Source organism: Pteropus medius, unplaced genomic scaffold (assembly GCF_902729225.1).
Source record: "Pteropus medius unplaced genomic scaffold, Ma_sr-lr_union100, whole genome shotgun sequence".
In the NCBI taxonomy this organism is placed as follows: domain Eukaryota; kingdom Metazoa; phylum Chordata; class Mammalia; order Chiroptera; family Pteropodidae; genus Pteropus; species Pteropus medius.
Window position 1 is genome coordinate 7,239,562 of NW_024340701.1, and position 22,708 is coordinate 7,262,269.

The window sequence follows — 22,708 nt, forward strand, 5'->3', positions numbered from 1 at the left end:
ACACTCTAGCTACACGGACAAGCCTGTTTATATTCTGGCCACCTGGACAGGCCTGTCTATACTCTGGCTGCCCAGACAGGCCAGTCTGCACTGCGACAGCGTATATATTAGCCCAGTAAAGAAATCCTGGCCAGAACATGGTTGCTAAGCCCACAGACTTGAAAAACCAAAATGCCTTTATTTAGTTATTACTGTATTTGCAAACACTGAAAGGAATATAAAACCTAACTCCACTTTATCCCACAGGCATTTGGGGAGTCCTGACTCCTGGGCTACTTGAGCAGCATCCAGGCAAGCCTGCCTCTGGGTTCCGGCTGGCCCACCTGTTCAGTGGGAGGCTGGCCTGGATGTTTCTAAGGGCCCCTGCAGCTGTAATAAAGACATCCCCATCCATCACCGGATGAGCAAGAGATAACTGGTGGGATGAGAGTCGGGACGGGCTGTGGCACATGGAAGGCAGCAGGCCTTGGCCTTGGGCTGGGCCTGTCCTTAGGGAGAGCTGTTTGTTTGAGGCCACGTGTTATAGGGCGGGCGGAGGGCTGGCCTGGACCAGGACAAAGCAGAGCAGGGCAGAAGCAGGACACTGTTGTTATGTCTTCACAAATTGAAAGCAGTAGTGGCTGCAGGGCTCCTGGAGAGGAGCAGAGCCTCTCTTGGCATCCGGCCCTGCAGGTGCCCCTTTCTCCAGGAGGGAGTGGCCAGGGCTCGAAAGGCTTGAGTTAGAGTCCTGGCCCTGACATTGCTTGCTCTGAGACCTGGAACAAGTGTTTTCAGCCTCAACTCTGTCATACAGAAAGTACAGACCATAATCCGCGCTTTCATAGGACAACACAGTGGAAATGTCCCCGCTGGCGCTGGCCGATGCTATCCACCACTCTCAGGCTGGGGTTCCCTCTCTGACTCCATTTTCCATCAAGTGGAGTAAATTCTGGCCTCTGAAGGGTGGGAAGAATGGATGAGGCTGGCCCCTGTCGGCTGTTTAGCAAAATAGTAAGTTGAGATCCTACTCTTGGTCCCAACGCTGGAGGCCTCCTCTGGCCTCTGCAGATCTGCAGGCTCAGACATTGGTTTCAAGTTCACTGATCTCAATGGTGCAGTGGTCCAGGCTGGTGGCAGCTGGCTCCTTGTCCTGCTCCACTTGGACGGGGACATGGTGGGGACAGGTGGGGCCCAGGGTCAGCTCCGAGGCCTCAGCCACGCTCTTCACACAGCCATTCTGCTGAGTTGCCACAATCTCCTGGAGGCTCACTGGCTTGGTCTCACAGGGCGGCAGTTTCTGGGGAGAGAAACAGGCCTCAGTAGCATCAGGAGGGACTGAGATGAGACACTAGGGAGGACTGAACAAGCAAAGGGATGGGAATCACGAGATCGGTTTTCCTACAGATGTGTGTGGGATCTTGGTAGGTCACAGGGCCTCTCTGGGCTGTCCTGCCTTCTCTTGCAGCTGTCTTAGTAGAGGAGGGGACCTTACCCACAGGGTTCAGTGAGGGAACAGATGGGTCCCCTGCCTGGGCATCAGCATCCTCCTGGTGGAGTGAGGCAGCCTGCTACTCATGGTTATTGAAGGAGCCCCGAAGACCATGAAGCCTCTTGCAGATATACAAATGTTTGCATTGCTGGTGGCAGGACCAGTGCCACCCCCATATTGGGACACAGCATCTCAAGGGCAGAATTTATCTTTATTTCTTCACCAGTGTTCCTCCTGTGTCTACAGCAGTGCCAGCCATGGTGGGTGCTCAACAACTAGATGTTAGAGGAGTTAGTCACTCCAGTACCAGAAGAGGACACTGAGGCCCAGAGGTCTGGAAGGATTGGTTGACAGCTGCCCAGCTGGTGGGCAGAAGATCTAGTGCACACCCCACCCCGGCTCCATCTGCTGGGGGCCTTTGGTCAGCCAGGCCGGGATGAAGGAACTGTTCTTACCTGGTTGCCCGTGTCCTGAGCAAAGTCCTTCCGGCAGATGTGGGCCATGATCCCTGCAGCTAGCGCATCACCCAGCACATTAATCATGGTGCGGAAGCGGTCCCTGGTGAGCCAAGGTGTGTGGTGAGCGGCGGGCACTTGTAAGGGGAATTGGAAGAGGGCAGTGCTCACTCCAGCAACACTTGTAGAGACTGGCTGCCAAGGCAGAGCCCACAACAAGGCACTTTCTCTGTCCCTTCTGGCCCGCCACCCCTTTGGCGATATTGACACAGGTTGTGGGAGGGCTGGCTTCATGGGCACGTGACTGTGAAGTCTTACAGGGCCCGTGCTTAGAAGGACCCAGGCTTAGTTTAATGCTCTGCTCTCAGCCTCTTGAAATTCTTTATAATATTTGAACAGGGGACCACACATTTCCAGTTTTGAAAACTGGACCCCACAAATCATGCAGCCAGGCCAGTATCTATGCTAAGGCACCCCCACTGTGCCAAACCACAGAAATCCCCTGGCCAACCCCAAATGCCTGCTGCCCAAGGGGTAGGGGTGGGTAGGGGTGAACTCCACTCACAGAGCCCAGTCGACAGCGATGATGAGGGTGATGTCATCTGTGGGCAGTCCTACGGAGGTGAGCACAATGACCATGGTGACAAGCCCCGCCTGGGGGATGCCAGCTGCCCCGATGCTGGCTGCGGTGGCTGTGATGCTGCAGGTGGTGGGTCGGGGGGAGAGTAAGAGGAGAAGCAGGAAGGACAGAGAGCATTGTTGGGGCCCTGGCTCTAAGGAGGAGTCCAGAATACCAGGGCCTCTGGGGACAGCCATATGGGGCAGAGGTTTTTAGGAAAGCCACATTGGGAGTTCTCCAGGGTCGGGGGAGGATGTCACTGCTCCAGGTCCTGTAACCCTATGGGTCCCCTCAGCAAAATCTCTTGAGGAGTTTGTGGAAAACCCCGTGTCTGGAGCTGCTATCTCTGTAGGTAGAGATTCTGATTGTCCACCTGCACAGCTCTACCCAGTCTCCCTCTGGGGCCTGATCCCCAGGCTTAGATTGGGTACCCTCGGACTGGCATGTGAGGCCTTCCTCTCGGCCTATGCTCCTCACCTCAACACCCTTCCCTCAGCTCCAGGCATACCAATGGCCCCTCCATCATTCCCCAGTCCTGCCTCTGGCTTCTGCTCACTCTGTCCAGACTATAGGCCTTCCTCTGGGCCTCAGCTTCCCAGCCTGCTTGGAGCTTCCTGCTCTGCAGGGTAGCACTGTGGAGGGAGCCCTGTGCTGTGAGTCACAGAGGCCAGGTCACATCCCAGCCCCAGTACTGACTTGCTGTGTGGCCTGGAATGAGTTTCTCACTCTCCCTGGGCTTCCAAGACTCTATTTAAGTCTGGGAGCTCTAGATTCCTGAAGGCCGTTCTAGAGCCCACCCTGACTCCAATCCACACTGGGGGTGGGATATAAGGAGTGCACCTGATGGTGATAATCTGGCCAAAGTCCAGCTCGTAGTTGTTGACCTGGGCGATGAAGATGGCAGCCACAGCCTCGTAGAGCGCAGTGCCGTCCATGTTGATGGTAGCCCCCACGGGCAGCACAAAGCGAGCAATGCGCCGGTCAATGTGGTTGTTCTCCAGTAGGCACTTGAAGGTGATGGGCAGTGTGGCTGAGCTGTGGGTAAAGGTGCCAGTGTCTGTCCACCACCCTCCTCCACAATGCTCAGGGCCTCTGGGTTGCCCTCCTGCCAGTGATGGGAAGCTCGCTCCACCCTGGGAAGCCCGCCCATTGTGGGGCGGAGGGAAAAGGCTGAAGGGGCTTTGAAAATGGTTGTGAGTGACACCTTTTGGGAATGTGCGACAGTGGCTAAGCCAGACCAGCCCAAGCCAAGGGCCTCAGAGACCCCTCCACTCCCTCCACCACTGTACACACAGATCGGGAAGGGGATTACACCGGGAGAGCACCTGCTATGCTCCAGGCTTTGCACACACTCTCATTTGATCCTCACAGCTTCCTGCCAGGGAGGGGTTTGGAGTCCATCTTACAGGTAAAGAAACTGAAGCCCAGAGGGGAGGTGGGGCTGACCCGAAGTCATACCGCTATGCCAAGTGTAGATGAAGTGCTTAATAGCAGAGTTCTGGGGCCAGACTACCTGGGTTCAGATTCCAGGCTCCTACTAGCCAAGTGGCCCTGCCAAGTTCTGTTTAACCTGTGAGTGCTTTAGTTTCCTTGTCCCAAACAACACCAGATCACAGAGCTATTAGGAAGATTCAATGAATAAGCTCTTAGAATGGTACCTGGCTCATCACAAGCACTTGAGCAGTGGTAGATGCTACTATGCTGTTACTGTGCTTATTACTAGAGCTTCTGGTAGCAATGCTGGGACCAAAACTCAGGTTGGTGTGGCCCACAGGTCACACAGGTCACTGCCAGGGGACCCCACTTCCATTTGCCAGAGCTTCCTATGAGCCCAGGCGTGCTGGGCCTGAGGCTGCGGTCCCTGCCAAGTTCAGGTCTGCCAGCTCAGGAGGGGCTCGGCCCATGGCAGGGGGTCTGGCGGCCACTGGGACTTATCTTTCCTCTTCACCTCCTGGCCTTCAGCATAGGTGGAGGTTCCTAGACAAGTCTTCTGGGGCTTTTCTTCCCTGGGGCTCTGCTCCTCCTGATTCCTGCATGATGTGCTTCTGTTATCGAGGGTGAGATCATGTGGCTGCCCAGGAAGCAGGTCTGTGGTGGCCCTCCTTCCCATTTTACAGATTGGGAATCTGAGGCCCAGAGAAGAGAGGGTAGTAAAAGCTGGAGGGAAAAGTCAGGCATTGGTGCCAGGGAAATGTGGGCTCGGGCTCAGATGACTTCTTCCATGTGGGGCTTGGCCACTTGCTGTGGGGAGAACCACCTTTTCTTCACAGGATTAGATGTTCTAACTTCCTCCCCCTTGATTGACAGTCTGGTCCACCTGACTCTAATTCCCTGGGCTCTTCTACTCTCACCTGCAGTCTGGGATCCTTGAGGACAGGTGCTGCTTCATCCAGCCCACACTAGCTTTTTATTTATCTATCTATCTATCTATCTATCTATCTATCTATCTATCTATCTATCTATCTATCTATCTATCTAGCTAGCTAGCTAGCTAGTTAGTTCAATTGTTCATTCTGGCCCTTGTAGCTCAGTTGGCCCAAAAAGAATGGGGGCGGAGTGCAGCTTGCAGGAGCCCATGGTTCACAGGGACAGGCTGGCCCTAGACAAGACAGCCGGGTCTTGTGCCCTCCTGGTTACTGCCTCTGAATGCCAGACTGGCCTTCTTGCCCTTAGTGGGTTATCTCTGTCAATCCCACGGCAAACCTCTGAGACAGAGGCGACAGTGATCCCAGTCCGTATATGAGGAACTTGATGCCCAGGGAGGTCAAGTGATTTGCCCATATTCACACAACTAATGAGGGGTGGAACCATGATTCAAATTCCCACTGCCAAAGTTGTGATGGGGCATTCAACTAGAATATCCCAGCGACAGTAGACAAGCAAAGTCCCTAGAGAGCACAGGGCCCAACTCCAACGGAAGTACCATATGGAAGCAAAAAGGCAACAGCAATTGCAGATTCATCACTCCTCAGCTCTCCCTGCCCCTGAAATGTGGAAGGTGAGCCCCATGTGGATTGAATGAACCTTAGGCAGTCAGGGGAGGGGAAGGCCTCAAGAAGTGATAAAGGATATCTGTCATTTGGGCAGGTGGGGCCTTAAGCATTATATTTCAAAAATTAGTCTCATTACTGCAGCTACCCCCAAGTTTGTGAAGCAGGCCATACTGACACTTTCCATGATTCTATGGCTATGGACAGATGAGGTCTGGACGGGTGGACAGAGTTCAGCCACCACTACCTTCCCTGTCCTTTCCACTGCCCAAGGCTACCTGGAGGAGGTGGCCAGTGCGATAAGCAGGGCTTGGAGGATGCCACGGATGAAGACAATGGGATTCTTTTTGGTGATGAAGAAGTAGAGCAGGGGCAGGATGAAGAGGCCATGGACTACCAGCCCGCACACCACGGTGACTGCATAGAAGCCCAGCTTCTTTCCAACAGCTGTGGGGTCATCCATCTCCAGGATCTTGCCAGCAATGAGGAACACAATGCCAAAGGGGAAGTACCTGGTGGTGGGGGGACAGAGCAGCCGGCTTCAGTGCTAGCCAGGTGAGGGTCCCAGGTGACCCGGGCACTGCTTCACTGCCAGGCCTGATCCTCCTAAGCCTGCTGGGGCTCCTGTGAGGACTGAATAAGACTATGTATAAAGGTGCCTAGTATAAGGCGTCATTAATACCACCACCCTCAAGAAGCCCAGCCCTGCACAACCTCTCATCCCTCTGCCTGCCCATCCAGGCCTCTGAGGAGTACCTCTGCCCTCTTAGGCCCACATTTCAGCCCAGAAATGCCACAACCTCCGTGCATGACCTCGGGGAGGCCTCTACATTTCCTCATCTGAACTGTGCAAGGTTGGACTGGAAGATTCCTAAGGTTAGAGCTCTGAACCAAGGAGTGCAGCTGGTTCTCACTTCCAGAGTTTCCCTTCTCCAAAAGCTGAGCTGATGAGCTCCATGTGATGGGGAAACTGGGCCAGGAGAGCAGGGCCAGACTTAGCTCTTAGCTCTCCTCCAGTGGGCCTGACTGGGCCAGAAGTGGCAGGCCCAGGGCTGGAACTAGGCCTGGTCAGGGCTGAGGTATCCAGGGAACATGTGTAGCTCCAGAGGCATGGTGCCAGGGCTAAGCCTCCTGTGCAGCTTTCTGCTCACTCCTAAGAGAGCAGAGGATGGGACCAGGGGGTCTTTCCATCTGCCTAGGGCAGGGAAGGGGGTGGGGTAGAGTAGAAGAGGGCACTTCAACTCCTATGAGGCTTACCATACAGCCACTGCCACGATCTTCATGACAGACTCATTGAGGCACTGGCAGAAGCTGACCAGGGGGGCCCCGCTGTCACCCATGCGGCCCAGCATGATGCCTGTGGAGTCAGGGACACATGAGAATATCACAGATGGCACAGACAGAGGCAAAGGCATGTGTGATGCCTGCACATGCCAACACCTGCTGGTGGCAAGGCAGGGACAAACCCCCGCTGCACACACAGATCTCACCCTTGGCTGACTTCCCAGCAGCTTTTGATGCACTAGTGCCTCCCCTCCACTCTCTCCTCTCCTTCTCTTCAGCCTCCGTACTGGACCAGGGCAGTGACCTCACAACAGGGATCTCATCTCTTCTTCTCTCTAATCCATTCTCTCTACAGCAGTGTCATCTTCTTAAAATAAAAATGCTCCTTGCCAGACACCCACCACTGGCTTCTCTGAGCATTTAGATGATAACCAAGCCCCCCACTGTTCCAGGCCTCACTTGATCTGACCTCTGTCTATACCTCCCACCTCCTCTTGGTCCTACTCTTCCTTTCCTCACGATGCTCCAGCATCACTGGCCTTCTTTACATTTCACTGCCCCAGGGCCTTTGCCCATATAGTTCTTGATGCCTGAGACATGGCCCGCCCAGTCTGCCATGTGGCCTGGGCGCCTGACTCCACTCCCCTTGTCAAACTCCCAATTTATTCTTGTCTGTCTCGTCTTTTTCTAATCCCTTCATATCACTTATTACAACTTATAACTGTTATTTTCCAGTCATCTGTGGTTGTTTTTTGCTGTTTCCTCCAACAGAAGTTTAGCTCCACAAGGGCAAGAACTGTATTTCAGTTGGCACATCGTAGATACTCAACAATAAACAGAGAATAAATGAATGAAATCATCTTGTTTCACACTTCGGTCTCTGAGGTCCTGGCCCCTCGGCATGCCTGGTGTTTTGGCCAAGATGATGAGAACTCCATTATCCATCATCGCACATCCATTCATTCATCCATCTACCCATCAGATTTTACTAAGTGCACTTCTGCTAGTCACTGTGGTGGGCTGTGGGAAATGGAGAACAGGCCAGGGCTGTCTCTGCAAGCCTGGGACTTACACCAGCTGTTGTGCAGATATTAAACAATTACACATGAACAACTATATAACTGCAGTAGGGCCAAAAGTTCAAGGAGTAACACAGGGCACCTGACCAGTGTAGGGGGTTGGGAAGACTTTCCTGAGGGTGTGATGGTTATACAGAGACCCCCTCCCCCTCACTACACCCTCAAGGATGAGAATGGTGCAGAGGAGAGGAAGGGGCAGGAGCAGCCAGGCTGAGGGAAGAGGGAAGGTCCTCAGGGAGGTGTCTTCCAGCAGCTGAAAGGCAGAGTGGCTGAGAGAAGTGAGCGGGATGGAGAAGAGCTGGGAAGCAGGCTGGGCCGGATCACGCAGAGCCCTGCAGGCTGTGTGCGGTGTTTGGGCCCCTTTCCAAGTGCAGTGGAGAGTCACTGGAGGCCTTAAGCAGGGACTTCGTGACCCCATGAGGAGGACACACCAGGACAGAGGACTCTTTAGGCAGCTTTTGCTGAAACCAGGTAAAAGATGACGGTGGCCTTGAACCAGGGTGGTGGCAGAGGGAAATGCAGGGTTTGGAGAGAGATTTCAGAGGCTGACCTGATAGGCTTTGGATGTGGGCTGAGGCAGAGACCAAGACAGAAAATGACCTCCAGATTTCTTGCTTGAGCAACCAGGAGGATGGTGAGACATTTTACTTGAGAAAAACAAAACAAAACAAAAAAAACGACCCCCGTGGAGAAGTCAGGGAAGCAGGAGAGAACCTCCTAGGCCCTTGGCTAGGGCAATGGGGAAGTCTGATGCTAGTGTTAGAAAAAGACTCATAATGACCGCTGGCATGGCATAGAAAAACAAACTAGATTACTCTGGATGGGTTAGGAGGTATCCCCAAGAAGGAGAAATATTGTGCAAGCAGAGACATATCCACAGGTTTTATGGAATCCGAAGCTTATATAGTTTGGTGCCCTTTTTAAGAAAAAGAATACAAAACTAAAAAAAGAAAAAAAAAGAAAGAAATGTGCAGGCCTCACAAGGGGCCTGTGCAAATTAAGCTTCACCAGCTTTATGGTTAGTAGCCTGTGTTTGGGGACCTTGGAGACCCAGAGAGGAGTAGCAAAGGGAAGGGTGTGGTCAGGGAGGCCAGCTGTGAGCCCCAAGAAAAGGCACTGACAGGTCTGAGGAGAGAGGTAGCCAGTGAGAAACCCTCGTGGTTGAGCGTGGAGGGAGAAATAAGAGCTTTAAATAAACCGTGATGGTTGATAGTTTTTAGATTTTTTTCTCGTTTTTTATTGTAAACACTGCCCTCCTTCTCCCCAGCATTCTCAGAACTCAGTAAAAAGTTCAGGAACAGGCTTCTGGGAGGGGCCAGAGGCATAGTCTTGTTTGAGGGAGCGTCCACCCCCCTGATGGCAAACCAGCACCTAGGGGTGGGAAATTCCCAATGAGGAACACCAGCTCCAACTCTGGGGACGGCTGGAGATACCCTCAGTAATGAGATGGGGACTGGAGCCATTCCTCCAGATAGGACAGGAAGGAACCACCTGGAAGATGGGAGACTCCATGTTATTCAGGTTGCTGGATGCGAGGAGGGGTAGGTGCAGGGAGGGACCAGCTGGATGATGAGGGGCGGGGTAGGCAACACGTACCCATGGTGGCAGAGAACATGACGATGCCCAGCACATTCATGCCGTCGCTAGTGCCAGGCTCTGACTTGTAAATGACTTCAGGTGGCGGGGTCAGGTCCAGGGCGAAGTTCTGAACAAGAGAGCCATTCTCTTCCTGGACCCCATAGATGAGGATCCGCCGAGAAGAGGCCTCCTCTGATGCCACCTTGGGAGACTTCACAACAGCTGTGGTCTTGGTGCGGTACTGTTGGGTAACATCCCAACCAAGGAAGAGTCAGGGCCAATGTTGTTATTAATATCACAACACAATAATAACATCTTGGAAGCTCATTTGTATCCACTCATGAACTATTTGATTGACAGTAACCCTGTGAGGTAGGCAGGACAGGGATTATTATCAATATTTTACCAAAAAGAAAACTGATTCCTTCATCTATCTACACACTACCCAGCCATGCCTCTCTCCATCCCTTCTTTCCTCTTCTTCCCTCTAAAGCATCATTATGTGCATCTGGGTCCCTCTCGACCCATCTGTTCATCTCATCTCCATTCACCCATGTGAGTGAATCATCCATTATCCATCCACCTAGCAGCCAGCCAGGGCTGCCTTTCAATCATCCATTATCCATCCACCTAGCAGCCAGCCAGGGCTGCCTTCCACTGATGGAAACTTGGACCTCCTATTTGAAAAGCTCACCCTGCCCCAAGCCTTCTTGATGAGATGAGGTCCCAGCTGGGAAGAACTGAGCCACAGAACCACCTGTCTTTCCTCCTCTGCCTCCAGGGCATTCCTGGGTTTTTCTCTCTTTCCTCAAGGACTAGGAGCTCAAGCAAGTGAGTCTCTTAACCTCCCAACACTACAGTATCAATAAGGTAGACCTTCTGGGGAGAGGGGAAGGAGGAACACTCAGGAAATATATGAGATCTAAAGTTTCTGTACTTCAGTTTCCTCATCTGTAAAATGGGGGTCATGATAACATCTACCTTATGAGATTAAATGAGATAATACAAGCATATCTCACTTTATTCCACGTCACAAGTGTTGGGTTTTTCACAAATGGAAGGCAAGTCCCTCCATCAGCAAAAAGCTTCCAACTCACTTTATGGTCATGCTCGCTTTATTTTGGTGGTCTGAAACTGAAACTGTAATATCTCCAAGGTATGCCTATATATGCAAAGTGCCTACAACAGTACCTGGTATAAGGTTTAGGTAAGTATTGTTGCTATTATCACCACATCCACCACCACCACCATCATCATCACCATCATCATCATCATCATTCCAACAATGGACCCTCTGTGCTGGATGTGGAGATACGAAAATGAACCAGCGGTGAATTCTACTCTGAGAGCTTTAGAAAGGGAGTGATTTACTGTGCCTGAGAGAGACAACTTCACAAGGAAGGGGACATTTGATGTGGGTCTTGAAGAGTAGGTAGGAGTTTGCCAAAGAAAAAGAGTATTCCAGATATGTGTGAACTTCTCTCTCTCATACGTTCAGTAATCTCCCATCACTGTTGAAATAAAATCCAAATCCTTTAATTTAGTATTCAGAGGCCTGCACTATCTGGCTCTTTTTGCAGTTGAAGACCCAAGAGGTTAAGAAAGGTAGAGTGATTAGCTCAAGTTTCACAGTTCCTTATTTTGGAGCTTCCTCTCCGACCCTCAGCTATCTCCTTTGCATCCCCAGACCCAATGCATGGCCCAGCGCAGGGAATGGGGTCAGAAAATGCCACCAATTAACATTTTAGAAAGAGAAAATAATTAGAAATTATTACAAGTGCAGACAAACCTTGGTGCATAAGGATGTTTTCTATAGCTTCTAAAAGGACAAAACTTTGAAAACCACCTAAAGGACCACCAAAAGGGGAATGGGTGAATAAATTACAGCCAGGCTTATTACCACAAATATTGTACTTAAAAAACACTTAATAAATGGAGAGAATGCTGATGGTATAATGGGAGTGAGAAAAAAAGCAAGATGCACACTGTATATATCTACTATGATCCTAATTTTATTTTTTAAAACGTATTTATGCAGAGAAATAAAAGACTAGAAGCGTACTGACCACTACAGCTATTGCTAGATGCTAGAACTTGAGATGATTTTTATTTTCTGTTTTAAATTTTTCAGTATTTTTCTAACATTTTATAGTGAATATTACTGTAAAAGGAAAAGGGATTATTTTTAAAAAGGAGAAAACAGGCTTAGAAACAAACAGGCCTGGGTTTACCTACTGGGCTACCATTTACTAGTGGTGTAACCTTGGGCGAATCCTTTAATCCTCTGAGCCTCGGTTTTCTCATCCAGGAGAGGGGCTAACCCTACCTGAGGGCAGGTTATTGTGAGGACTGAGTGAGATGGTGTGTGTGTAAGCCCTGGTGTAAACCTAGAGGGAGGCGGCACTCAGTAAAGTGGTGTTCCACCCTCATAGTTCTGATTCCTGCAAAACTGGAACGTAGGGCAGGAGTGTGGTCCAGGGAGAGTGGCTCTAAGGGTCTAGGTTCCCCCTCTTTCCCTCCCCGCTAGCATCTTGCCCCCAGGTGGCAGGGGGACTGGCTGCGTAAACCTGTCACTTCTCAGCCGGGCCCAGCCTGGCCTTTCTTGCCACCCCTCCATTGGCCAGGGACCCACTCACTCACCTGCTTGAATGTGGCTTCCACCAGGTTGGCTGGGAACATGTTCCTGAAAAGAGAGTCAGGAATGGAAGAATTCCAGAGTCCCGGACAAGAGCACCTCATTTGGCCATTGAGGCCCGCCATGACCCATCCCTACCTCCATCTTGCAGTCTCTCCTCCTTCCACCATGGCCACCCTCATCCCCAGCCTTTAAAGCTCCAATATCGACTGCATTCAGGCTATTAAATACGCTGCATGTTTTTCAGCTCTAGGTCTCTACCCACACTGTTCCTTCTGCCCGAAATGCCCTTCTTGTTTCTCTGAACTTCTACTCCAATCAGTGGCCAAGCCTTCCCTGATTGCTCCGCACCTCCCCCGTGGATCGCCTACACTCCAGCATGCTGTGATGCCTGCCCCCCACTCCCACCCCGCCCCACGACTGACCTTCTCGAAGGTGGAACTTGGTCATTCATATCTTATCTGGGGTGCTCAACCAAAGATATGGCACATAAGTGAGATCATTATTCTTAATATCATTTTCGTAAAGCTAAAGGAGGAAGGGGTCTTGTTCTACCAAATATGAAAACATACTCTAAAGATGTAACTGTCAAAACAGTGAGATACTGACATAGCCTTCAATACAAGAACCAATGTAACAGAACTTGTAGCCTGGAGACAATCCAGGCCATCTAGGTAGTTCACATTTGACAAAGATTGCTTTACAAATCAGTGAAGGAAGGATTCTTTATAGAGAACTGTATAGCCAACCATTTAGAGAAATAAAAGTTAGATCCTTATTTATACTTCACACCAAAATAAATCCTAGAAATAAATCATTTTAAACAATGAAACCATAAAAAGCTAGAAAAAAATGTGAATTAATATTTTGTCAGATCTCAGGATATGGAAAGACTAAGAACAAAATGAGCACTAAAAAATTAATAGATGATACTATATTAAAATGAAGAATTTCTTAAGTGCAACATAGTATCCCGGATTGGATTCTGGGACAGAAGAAGAGGACATTAATGGAAAAACTGTGAAATCCAAATGCAATCTGTAATGCAGTTAGTAGCGCTGTAGTAATTTAATTTCTTAGTTTGACAAACGTGTCTTAGTTATGTAAGTTGCTAATATCAGGGGAAGCTGGGTAAAGGGGCTATGGGAACTCTGTACTATCTTGGTATCTTTTCTGTAAACCCAAAATTAAGCCAAAATAAAAATATAATAAAATTAAGAAGATCCCTAAGACAGATTTCCATACAAATAAAATTATAAAGGGAACGACAAACGGGAAACTTATAACATAGTGTTATTGTCCTAAAGCTATAAAGAGTTTTTACAAATCTTGCGCTTGTTTTTGTGTTCATTGTCTGTCTCCTCGCATCAGAACATAAGCTCTCTGGAGGTCAGAGGTCTCTATTTTGTTCACTACTGTGACCCCAGCTCCTGGAAGAGTGCCTGGTACATAAAACGTACTCAGTAAATATTTGCTGTAAAAATAAATAGATCGCAAAAACGTTAATACCCCAATAGAAAAATGATAGAAAGTCATGACCAGGCAATTCACTTCGCAAAAGAAAAAACATAAGTAGCCCCAAAAGATGTTTAAAAATGTTTGGTTTCATCAATAAATTAAAAGTATTTTTCCCGTCCAACTGGTTAAGAATTTTTTTAAATGACAATACACAGTGCTAAGAAACTGTGGCAACATGGGCGGCCTCACAGGGTCCTGGCAGCAACCTTTCTGTTAAACAATTTGCAATTCCATTGAGGGCCTTAAAAGCATTTTATCTTTGTCTTTATAATCTGCTTCCAGGAATTTATTTTAAAGCAGAGATGCTAATAAAGATTCTTGTTCATGTGCTTTCCCTTCCTTGGACAGGCCAAGTAAGTGCCTCATGCTCACGCTGCTTCCTCTGCCTAGCTCTTCTCTCCCACTCACTCTTGTTCTGGGCAAATTTCTTCTCTCCTTTCAAGACTCAGCTCACACAGAGATGGAGTTATATATGTGAATAGGAATGTGCATTATTTCTTGACTTACGTTCTGGCAGTTGCTGTTAGAAAGCAGAAACTATCATTTTTTCACTGCTGCTAAAATACAGGTTCAGTGTAAGCACGTGGCCAGACGAAGAGGGCTTAGAATGAGCTACCGAGGTAGAATGGTCATGGCTTGCTAATTTATTTATTCATTCATTCATTCATTTATTTATTTATTTAATTTTACTGATTTCAACTTTGTTACTAGGGAGAGAAGAAACGGTCAGGAGCTATGCTCTCAGATTCTCAAGTGAGGCTTTTTTTTCAATGAGTTATAAACAGATTTCTGCCACCAGAATAGTAGCCGCCTGCAGGCCTTTTGACATCAAGCAGATCTGAAACATATGCTGGGCACACAGGCTGCCAGAGGGCCACGGTCCACCAGCCCTGGGCATTTATGATCAGACTGGAGGATGCCCCTCCTGAACCGATTGTTAATAGTTTGACAATCTCTCCTGAGTACATCTCCAGGAGGTCTGAGTGACTTACAAGAATGGTTTTCTAATGAAACTTAGAGGGAAGGCTGCCTCAGTCTGAGCAGAAACTAAGAACATCCAAAAAGTCATAAGAAACCAAATGAAATATACCTAGTATGTACATTTCTTTACAACTTCCTTCAAAATGTGCGCTGTGGCACGGAGGGCCAGTTGCCTACCCGGTCTCATTCTCCCTCCTTCCTTACTAACAGAAGCCCTGGGAAATTATGGAGACCAATAGGTCCCTGCCATCAAATCCTGTCTCCCAGCCTCTCTTGCCAAAATGGTGGCCAACGAGATGTAAGTGGGAGTCACTGGGTGGTGTTTCCCGGAAAACTTTTGAAAAAGTGCCCACTCAGCCACTTTCCTCCACTTTTTTTCCCTCTATGCCTGGAACATGAACATAACAGCTAGAGCTTCAGCAATCTTCTTGAACCATGAGACACACTGATGATAAAAGCCAAACGCTAAGCACGGTAGAGCATAAAGGCGGAGCAGAGCATGGGATCCTGATAACCACAAGCTGCCTACCTCTGGACTGCTTATTTGGGAGAAAATGCAAGCCTATATCTTACTTAAGCCTCCTTTGCTTCAGGTTTCTCTTAACTAGCAGCCAAAAGCAATTCCTTACTAATATACATGCACATACTAATTATCGATGAACTTATCCTGTAGATTTTAATGAAGAATTATACCTTTGATTATTAAGTGAGAAAATGTACAACATTCTCTTTTGGTTTTAAACACTCATGGGAAGCCTTCCCGTCTGCCCCATGAGGCCCGTGCTCTTGGTGGCAGTTACATAAAATGAAGACATAATGTGCCTGAGAGACATCAATGGCCATGACCATCAAGTACACACATACTCTGACCAGGGCTCTCAGGGCAAGGCCACAGTGCAATCCTGGGCTCCTCTCCTCACCTGCTATTAATAAGTTCTCACTGTGACAGTTCCAAATTCACCCTAATCCTGTGTCCCCAACCCAGGCCTCAAAGGTGGGATTTGTTCCTTTTCAAGCAGAGCTCCCGAGAGCTTCATCCAATCCCTGAGAGGGTAACTGGGAGCTATAAATAGAGCCAAGTCATTACTTAATCTCTCTGGTGTTTTAATAAGATTGGAGGGGAAAAAAAAAGAAGAAAAAAAGAAGCCCCGATTAGTGCTCCACTTGTGTTTTCTCTGTGAGGCTGCTCTCTGAGCAGATGGCAGTTTTCTGGAGATCCTACTTGGAGCTCTGAGGCATGAATTTGTGTCTTGGCGAGTCATCCAGGGACATAGCCCGTCGTATTCCTCTGGAATCATCTTTGAGAGATGGATACTTATCTTCTCATCTCTGAGGCGTGCTGTGGGCCTCATTTTCCTGTTCAGTTGATCCCTACATCTTTATAGCTTTTTATTGGTCGTACCTGCCCCAGTTCCCAGTTCCCTGCTTTGGTCATCGTGGTCTTGTTCAGTTTTAAACCCTCAGTGCACATCTGCTCTGGGCCAGAGCAACTATGAGGAGGGCCCTGGTACCCTCATGGCTGGTGTCCTCACTGTCTGCACAGCCTGTCAACGTCAGAGCTAGGAAGGGTCTTAGAGACGGGCTGTCCAGTGCACTCTTCTCATCCGTCTGTCCTAAGACGGTGGAGAGCCTGAAATAGGGACTTGTAGTTCCACTTCCCACCCCCCAACCCCCAGCACAATGTCTTTGCCTAGAGCAGATACTTAATAAAGGTGGGCTGAATAGAAAGGAAGTGACTGCACCCCATCCCAGGGCATCCCCATGCCTCCAGTCATATCCTGTCCACTCTACCTTACTCCAATCCAACCTTCCCAAACTCACCAGATTCTTGTTTCTAAAGCATAACAGCCAACCCTTCAGCCCGGAATCAAGCTCTTCAAGACTGAGCTCTGCACTGTCATCCCAACCTCATCTCCCAGAACCCGCCTTCGGAAGCTTCTGCTCACGCTCTGTAGCCTCCTCGCTGACTCAGAGACTTTTGTGTTTCAGAACTGCAAAGCTAGAAACAATCTTGAAAACCACTGAGGAAACTGAGGCCCGGAGAGCGGGACTGGTCTGCTCAGAGCCACACTGTGACTTATTGGCAGAATTGAGATGAGATCTTACATCTCCAAAGGTTTGGTTCCCTGTCTCAGGAAGCATGTATCTCCCGCTGCAGCCCCATTTTCTGACTTAGAAACTGACAGTGATGTCTAACCACCTGGCTTTGCAAAACAACTTGCCTTGGGGTTGAGAGCGACTGGGGGAAAAGCCTCAAACCAGAAGGATCAATTTTCACCATATGAAAAGGAACTGAGAGCAGGAACTGCTCCTGGAACATTTGACTCTGACATGTATGCCAGATCCAGAGCCCTCAGCCCATGAGCAGGGGAGGCAGAGGAGGGAAGGCGGGGCCTCCCTGAACAGCAACAACTCCTCCCACCACAAGAAAAGGCTGTTTCAGATCACAGAGTCCAAGAAATGATGAATCATAGTCACCAAATCTTAGAAATAATGGATCTTAGAAATGAAGCTTCTCAAAATTCCTCTTCCCTTGGCTTCCAGGACATCTGGTCTCCTGGTTCTCCTCCTGGCCCTCGGCTCGCTCCTGCTCCGTTAGCTCTGCAACCCTCCAATGTGGCTGTGGGCCACGGCTCACCCCAGTCTTCTGTCCCGCATGCTCAGCACATTCTCTGGTCTCATGGCTTCAAACCCCAACTCTACTGATGATCCCATGTCCCGCATATGCATTCAGTAAACACTTAGCTCTTCTTCTGTACCAGGTGCTGTTCTAGGCTCCAGGATAAATGAGGAAACAGGTTTTTAAAAATCTAGCCCGCCTACAGCATATTTTATTCAAGTAGGAAGGACAGAAAGAGAAATAAATAAATACATAGACATGATAATGTCAGGTAGTAGGCTATGCAGAGAGAGAGAGGTTGGGAGGCCCCTTTGAAGAGGAGACACAGAGCAGAAGTTTAAGTGGAGTGAGGGAAAAAGCAATGCACGCTCTGCAAAAAGGGCCATCCAGGCAGTGGCTGCCATGAGGACAAGACACTCAGGTGGGATTCTAAAGACATTGAGAGGATTGTGACAGAGGCCAGAACGGCTGGAGCAAGGGGAGGGAGAGTTAGAGCAGAGGTCAGAGGCTGACCTATATGTGGTGGAGATGATAGAGGGCCTGTAGGCCACAGGGAACCCTGGATTTTGTCGACATGAGATAGGTTGTGAACAGGTTTTTTAAAAAGATGACTCTGCTTGCTGTGCTGAGAACAGACTGTGGAGAAGCAAAGAGAAAGCAGGGTGACCTTGCTGGACACTCGAGTGAGAGGTGATGGTGGTCTGGGCAATGGTGGGAGTGGCAGAGGAGGATAGAAGGGACAAGGTTTGGGATACTATTTTGAAGCTAGGGTTGATGTAATTTGCTGACAAATCAGACACAAGATATGAGAGAATGAGAGACGTCAGACAAAGATGAGCAGGACTGAGCAAAGGGCACATTTACGGGGAAATCAAGAGTTTAGCTTTAGATGTGTTAATTTTGAGATGTCTTTAGACAACTATATATAAGAATCTCAAGTGCAGGTGACAGGTTTCTAGGCTGGAAACAAAATTTGTCAGTGTCAGTATGCTGAAAGTATTCATCGCCATGATATCGAAAGAAATCACCAGGCAAATAAGTGCAGATATAACAGACCCTGTTCGGGGCTCTTTCTGGGTCCAGACCCCATTGTTGAGAACCATATATTACGAACAAAATTGCAAGTATTTTTGTGATCCTTAGTTCCTCACACACCTCAAAAGATGAAAAAGAACCTGGAGAATGGAGAAAATGGAGGGAGTGGTAGATTGATGGCATCGATAGCCTCCAAAAACGGAGACTCTTTGCCTTGTAATGTTGTGGTCCCCTCCCACCCTAAGACTGGGGTTGGCCACATGACTTGCTCGGGCCAAAAGGATGTTAGCTGACTTGACAAAAACAGAGACTTGGGAAAACGCTTGTTTCTATTTCCTCTCGTTCTTCTACCTTCATCATAAGAATATGCCCAGACTAGGAAAGGGAGGTGGGGGCACAGGGACTGCTGGCCTTCCACCTGAGAGGCTGGTCGCATACAAGTGAGCTTAGTCAGTCGGCGAACACTCACTGTCGCTTGCTCTGTGACAGGCCATGTGCTGGGGCTGGGCTCCCAAAGGAGCAGACCCTTGTTTTTGAGGTGCTCCCAGCATGATGGGGGCAGACAGTTTAGTGTGCGCCCATGAGAACACAGGGGCTGAGGAGCGGAGAGTGCCCCCCTGCTATCATGAGCAGACCCTGAGCACCCCCTCCCTCCACCCAATCCTGCCCTCTGGTGGACATGCGGGGCCGGGCCTGTGGAGCCGGCGGCCCCAGCCCTGGCACACTGTTCCCAAGTAGAGTATCAGGGTGAGAGTTACCGTATGAGGTCCAGCAGGGCGTCGGCCGAACTCATGATGGGCTTCCCACTCTGTTCCGTTGTCTCCTTCTGGGCCGCCCCACCTGGGTGGATGATGGAGACCATGATGATGCCCACGATGACTGCCATGAAGGTGGTCCACAAGTAGTATGCCACAGTGAGGATGCCCAGGCGGCTGGAAGTCTTGGCATCCAGGGAAGCGAGGCCAGACATCAAGCTGGGAGGGCGATGTGGGTCAGGGTCTGTGGGTGGGCAGGCCCTGGGTGTACCCACTACGCCACCCTCCTGGCTCTGCCCAACACCCTCCCAGTGCTCCAGGGAACACACAGGCATGGGAATCTTGCTCAGTCATCCAGTCTTCACAGCCCCTTCTAGTCTCTCTTTTTCCTCTGCTCTCTCCCTCATGCCCAGGGTCACCAGCCAAGCCCTTTCACATCTTTAGGCTTTCCCTTGTGCTGTTTCTTTTGTTTGATGTCCTCTTATCAGCTGCCATCATTTGCCTCTTACCCACTAAGTGTCATCTAAGGTCAGCATCACCTCTGGTGAAATCTTTTTGGACTAACTGCCTCTCCCCTAGAGTGAAGAGCCTGGGGTTCCCACAGCTCCCGGCCTCCTCTGTCATGACCCTGGTTGTCACTGTCTGTTTACCTGTTTGTCTCTCTCATCAGACTGAGGACACATGGGAAGAGGGACAGATCTGACTTCTCTGTCCGTCCCCAGTGCCCCATGTGAGGTCTCAGTGCTGCCACCAACAAAACAGGTAGATGGATACTTGCTGAATGAACTAATGAGTGAGAGTAAGTGAGTGAAATAAAGCCCCGGGCTGGGAGTTGGAGACATGGGTCCTACTCCTAGCTCTGCCCATTGGCAAGCAAGTTACACTCCCATCTTTGGGTCTCAGGATCCCCATCTATAAAATGGGGCCATGGTTAGCTTTCCCTGAGAGGTGCCATTCTGTGGCCATTTTGGGTTAGTGCCCGGGCCCAGACCCTTGTGGAAGGGCGTGTTGAGGGGGCTTGTGGGTCTCTCTCCTCTTGGATCCTCCTCACTCCTGCCCACCCTGACCTGGACTCTCTGTGCTCCAATGCAGGTCAGCCTGGAGATACTCTTCTCAGGCTGCGGGAAGGGAGGTGGGAGGGCGGGGAATGAGAGATTAGTTAAGGAGATGCTCGTGCTTTGCTTTGCTGCCAAAAGGATTTTTCCCCAAAGCCCTTTCATTCTTTCAGATAAAGGAAGTATTTGTCTGGTTTTAATCATGTAAACAAGAACGGATAATCCCTCTCCTTCCATGCTCCTCTTATCATTAGACTACACGTGGGCAACATCTAGCATCAGACTGAGCACAACTAGTCTCTCCCCAACCCCAGACTGTAATGGCTGCCTGTGAGTGCCCTGCTCTTCTCTGCTCATTGTAGCAAAGGATCACTCTTCTGTTAAGACACAGTTTAAGTATCCTCCTTCAGGAAGCCTTCCCCGACTACCAGGCAGGGTGACATACCCTTCTCTGGGCTCCCACAGCCCCTGTGCTGCTTTCTGTCCCAGACCCACCTAACTAAGTTGCTGTTTACTGGAAGTGACTCTAGGACTAAGCCTGGGTCTGATTCAATATGGATCCACAGAGCCAGGCACAGGACCCTGCCAGTGTACAACTTGGTAGCAATTTGCTGAATGAAGGAGTGAATGAATGAATGAATGAGTCAATGTTTATAATTTCCAGGACACCATATGTTAGTGATACGCTTAGGGTAGGTCTCAGACATAAATCCTGAAAGGCTTATAAAGAGATTGTGTGGCCAGGGGCAATGGGGGCCTGCCCTACAATCATTATCCATGAAAGAGATAATCCCCAGACCAGGGCCAGCACATCAGCCCAGGGCCAAACTATCCCCCGACCACAACAAAAATCCCCTACAGCCAGGTACAACTACTTCGGGCCGCAGGAAGCTATTCCTTGAGAGGAGGACCTGCCTCAGGTCACATAGAATACCAGTGGCCAGCTGGACCAGAACCCAGGCCCCAACTCCGGGCCAGCCCTCCTTCATTCATGCCTACTCTGTGCCATGCCATGTGCCCACAGAAAGAAATCAGAATTGGTCCCTGACCTCAAGTAGCTCCTGGTCTGCAGGGGATTGTGGAGCGCCCCCCATCTTCGAGGGCCCTGGGGAAGAGCCTCAGGAAGCCCAGAAGTCTGGGCTGCCCCCCAAGCTATCTGGCCAGGAATTGGGGTTCAAGTGGACACAGACATTGGGGACACAAGTGGACTCAATTAACCAGTGGATAAGGCGGGTGCATCAGTACCATAGAAGAGAGGACGAGGACGTGCTATCTCTATTCAGAGGACAGAGAGTCAGGAAGGGGCCCCTGGAGGAGGGGGCATTTGAGTTGGTCCTGGAGGATGAGGAGGATTTGGAGATGGGCAGATGTGTCAGGCATTGGCAAGTGTGGGGATGCTGCACTGTTCAGTGTGGTCAGAGCTCAGGTCATATTCGAGGCATGGTGATATTTGAGGCAGAAAAGATAGATTGAACTCGGGAGTGAGGTGTCCTTGAGTGCCTGGCACAGGGGAGGTGGGGTCCAGCACAACTCATCTAGGAGAATTTGCTAGATGTCTGCAAAGGGAGAACTAAGACTTCCTAAGACCTGAGAATATCAAGATAAACCAAGTATACTGGGAGGGTCACTAAAGTGGTATGTGTAAGAGCAAAAACCTGGGACCAACTTCAAAAGTCATCCATGCAGAATAGATTAAAAGGTTGGGCATATTAACGCAATGGAGTTCTAAAGAGCCATTAGAAGCGATGGTGTCATCAGAAAGATGCTCCTACTTGATGTTAAGTTAAGAAACAAGGAACAAGATAGTCTGCAGCCCTGCAGGGAGGCCTGGAGCTCCCGTGACAGGGACCCTTCTTTAGGTTTGCGGTCTACGCACACACAGACGTGCTTGAGAGATTGTGCAGGACAGGGGTATAGATGAAAATCGGTTTTCAGAAATGGGCCAAGGGCTCCTCAGAAGGTCGCCCAGAGGAAGAAGCGGTCTAATATGGGGGTGGTGCCAATTCAGGGACAGAACTGGAAGTGGGAAGGGAGGGAGTGCAGGTTCTAGATGTAGCAAGAGGGGGCCCTGACCTGGGGGTTCTGGAAAAGAGAGGGCTGAGGGATAAAATGGAAAGAAGTCCCTCACCTGGGACCCAAGCAGTTGCACTTCGGAAGCTCCCTCCCTCCCCACAAAACCGACAGTTTCCCTACAGCTGAAGAGAGAGGTGATCAGCAGAGATAGGAGCTGGGATGGAGAAGAAACTTCTGGCAATTAACAACAGAGCCAACCCTCCCCTCCCCAGGCTGGGGCCAGCAGTGCCAGGGTGACTGCAGGCATTGGCAGAGGCCAAGAAGAATGGGAACTAAGCATGGGGAGGGCCTGGATTCTACTTGAGACAACGGCCACTCCGGAGCTCACAGTAATAAGAAAAGAAGGTTCAAGGTCCTGCCATTTGGCTGATGGGGGTTCCTCGAGATCCTAAACTTTTGGGCCAAACTTTTAAGGCGATCTTTCTGAAAATTTAAAGCCCAGTGGGGTAGTTTGTGGGGAGTGTTAGGTCATATGAGTATGCATAGAAAAAAACTCTAGAAAATAATTTAACAGTAGCTGTCTTTGGGTGATAAGATTATGGGTAATTTTTGGTTTGTTTTTA

General features: G+C 49.7%; 2 protein-coding genes across 2 annotated transcripts in view; one reads left to right on the plus strand and one right to left on the minus strand.

The window, feature by feature from the left end:
* Positions 1-7,675, plus strand: part of PODN (podocan) — a 29,953-nt gene extending 22,278 nt beyond the window's left edge. Inside the window, exon 11 of the mRNA XM_039886457.1 lies at positions 5,806-7,675. The gene's annotated coding sequence lies outside the window, so the exon portion shown is untranslated. The remainder of the gene's footprint in view (positions 1-5,805) is intronic.
* SLC1A7 (solute carrier family 1 member 7) overlaps positions 157-22,708 on the minus strand; it is a 41,078-nt gene continuing 18,526 nt past the window's right edge. Inside the window, exons 3-11 of the mRNA XM_039886481.1 lie at positions 19,021-19,236; positions 12,114-12,156; positions 9,492-9,714; positions 6,790-6,889; positions 5,811-6,044; positions 3,383-3,577; positions 2,489-2,623; positions 1,924-2,026; positions 157-1,276 (exon numbers count right to left, since the gene is read on the minus strand). Coding sequence (XP_039742415.1) covers positions 1,058-1,276; positions 1,924-2,026; positions 2,489-2,623; positions 3,383-3,577; positions 5,811-6,044; positions 6,790-6,889; positions 9,492-9,714; positions 12,114-12,156; positions 19,021-19,236 — 1,468 coding nt within the window. The 3' untranslated portion in view covers positions 157-1,057. The remainder of the gene's footprint in view (positions 1,277-1,923; positions 2,027-2,488; positions 2,624-3,382; positions 3,578-5,810; positions 6,045-6,789; positions 6,890-9,491; positions 9,715-12,113; positions 12,157-19,020; positions 19,237-22,708) is intronic.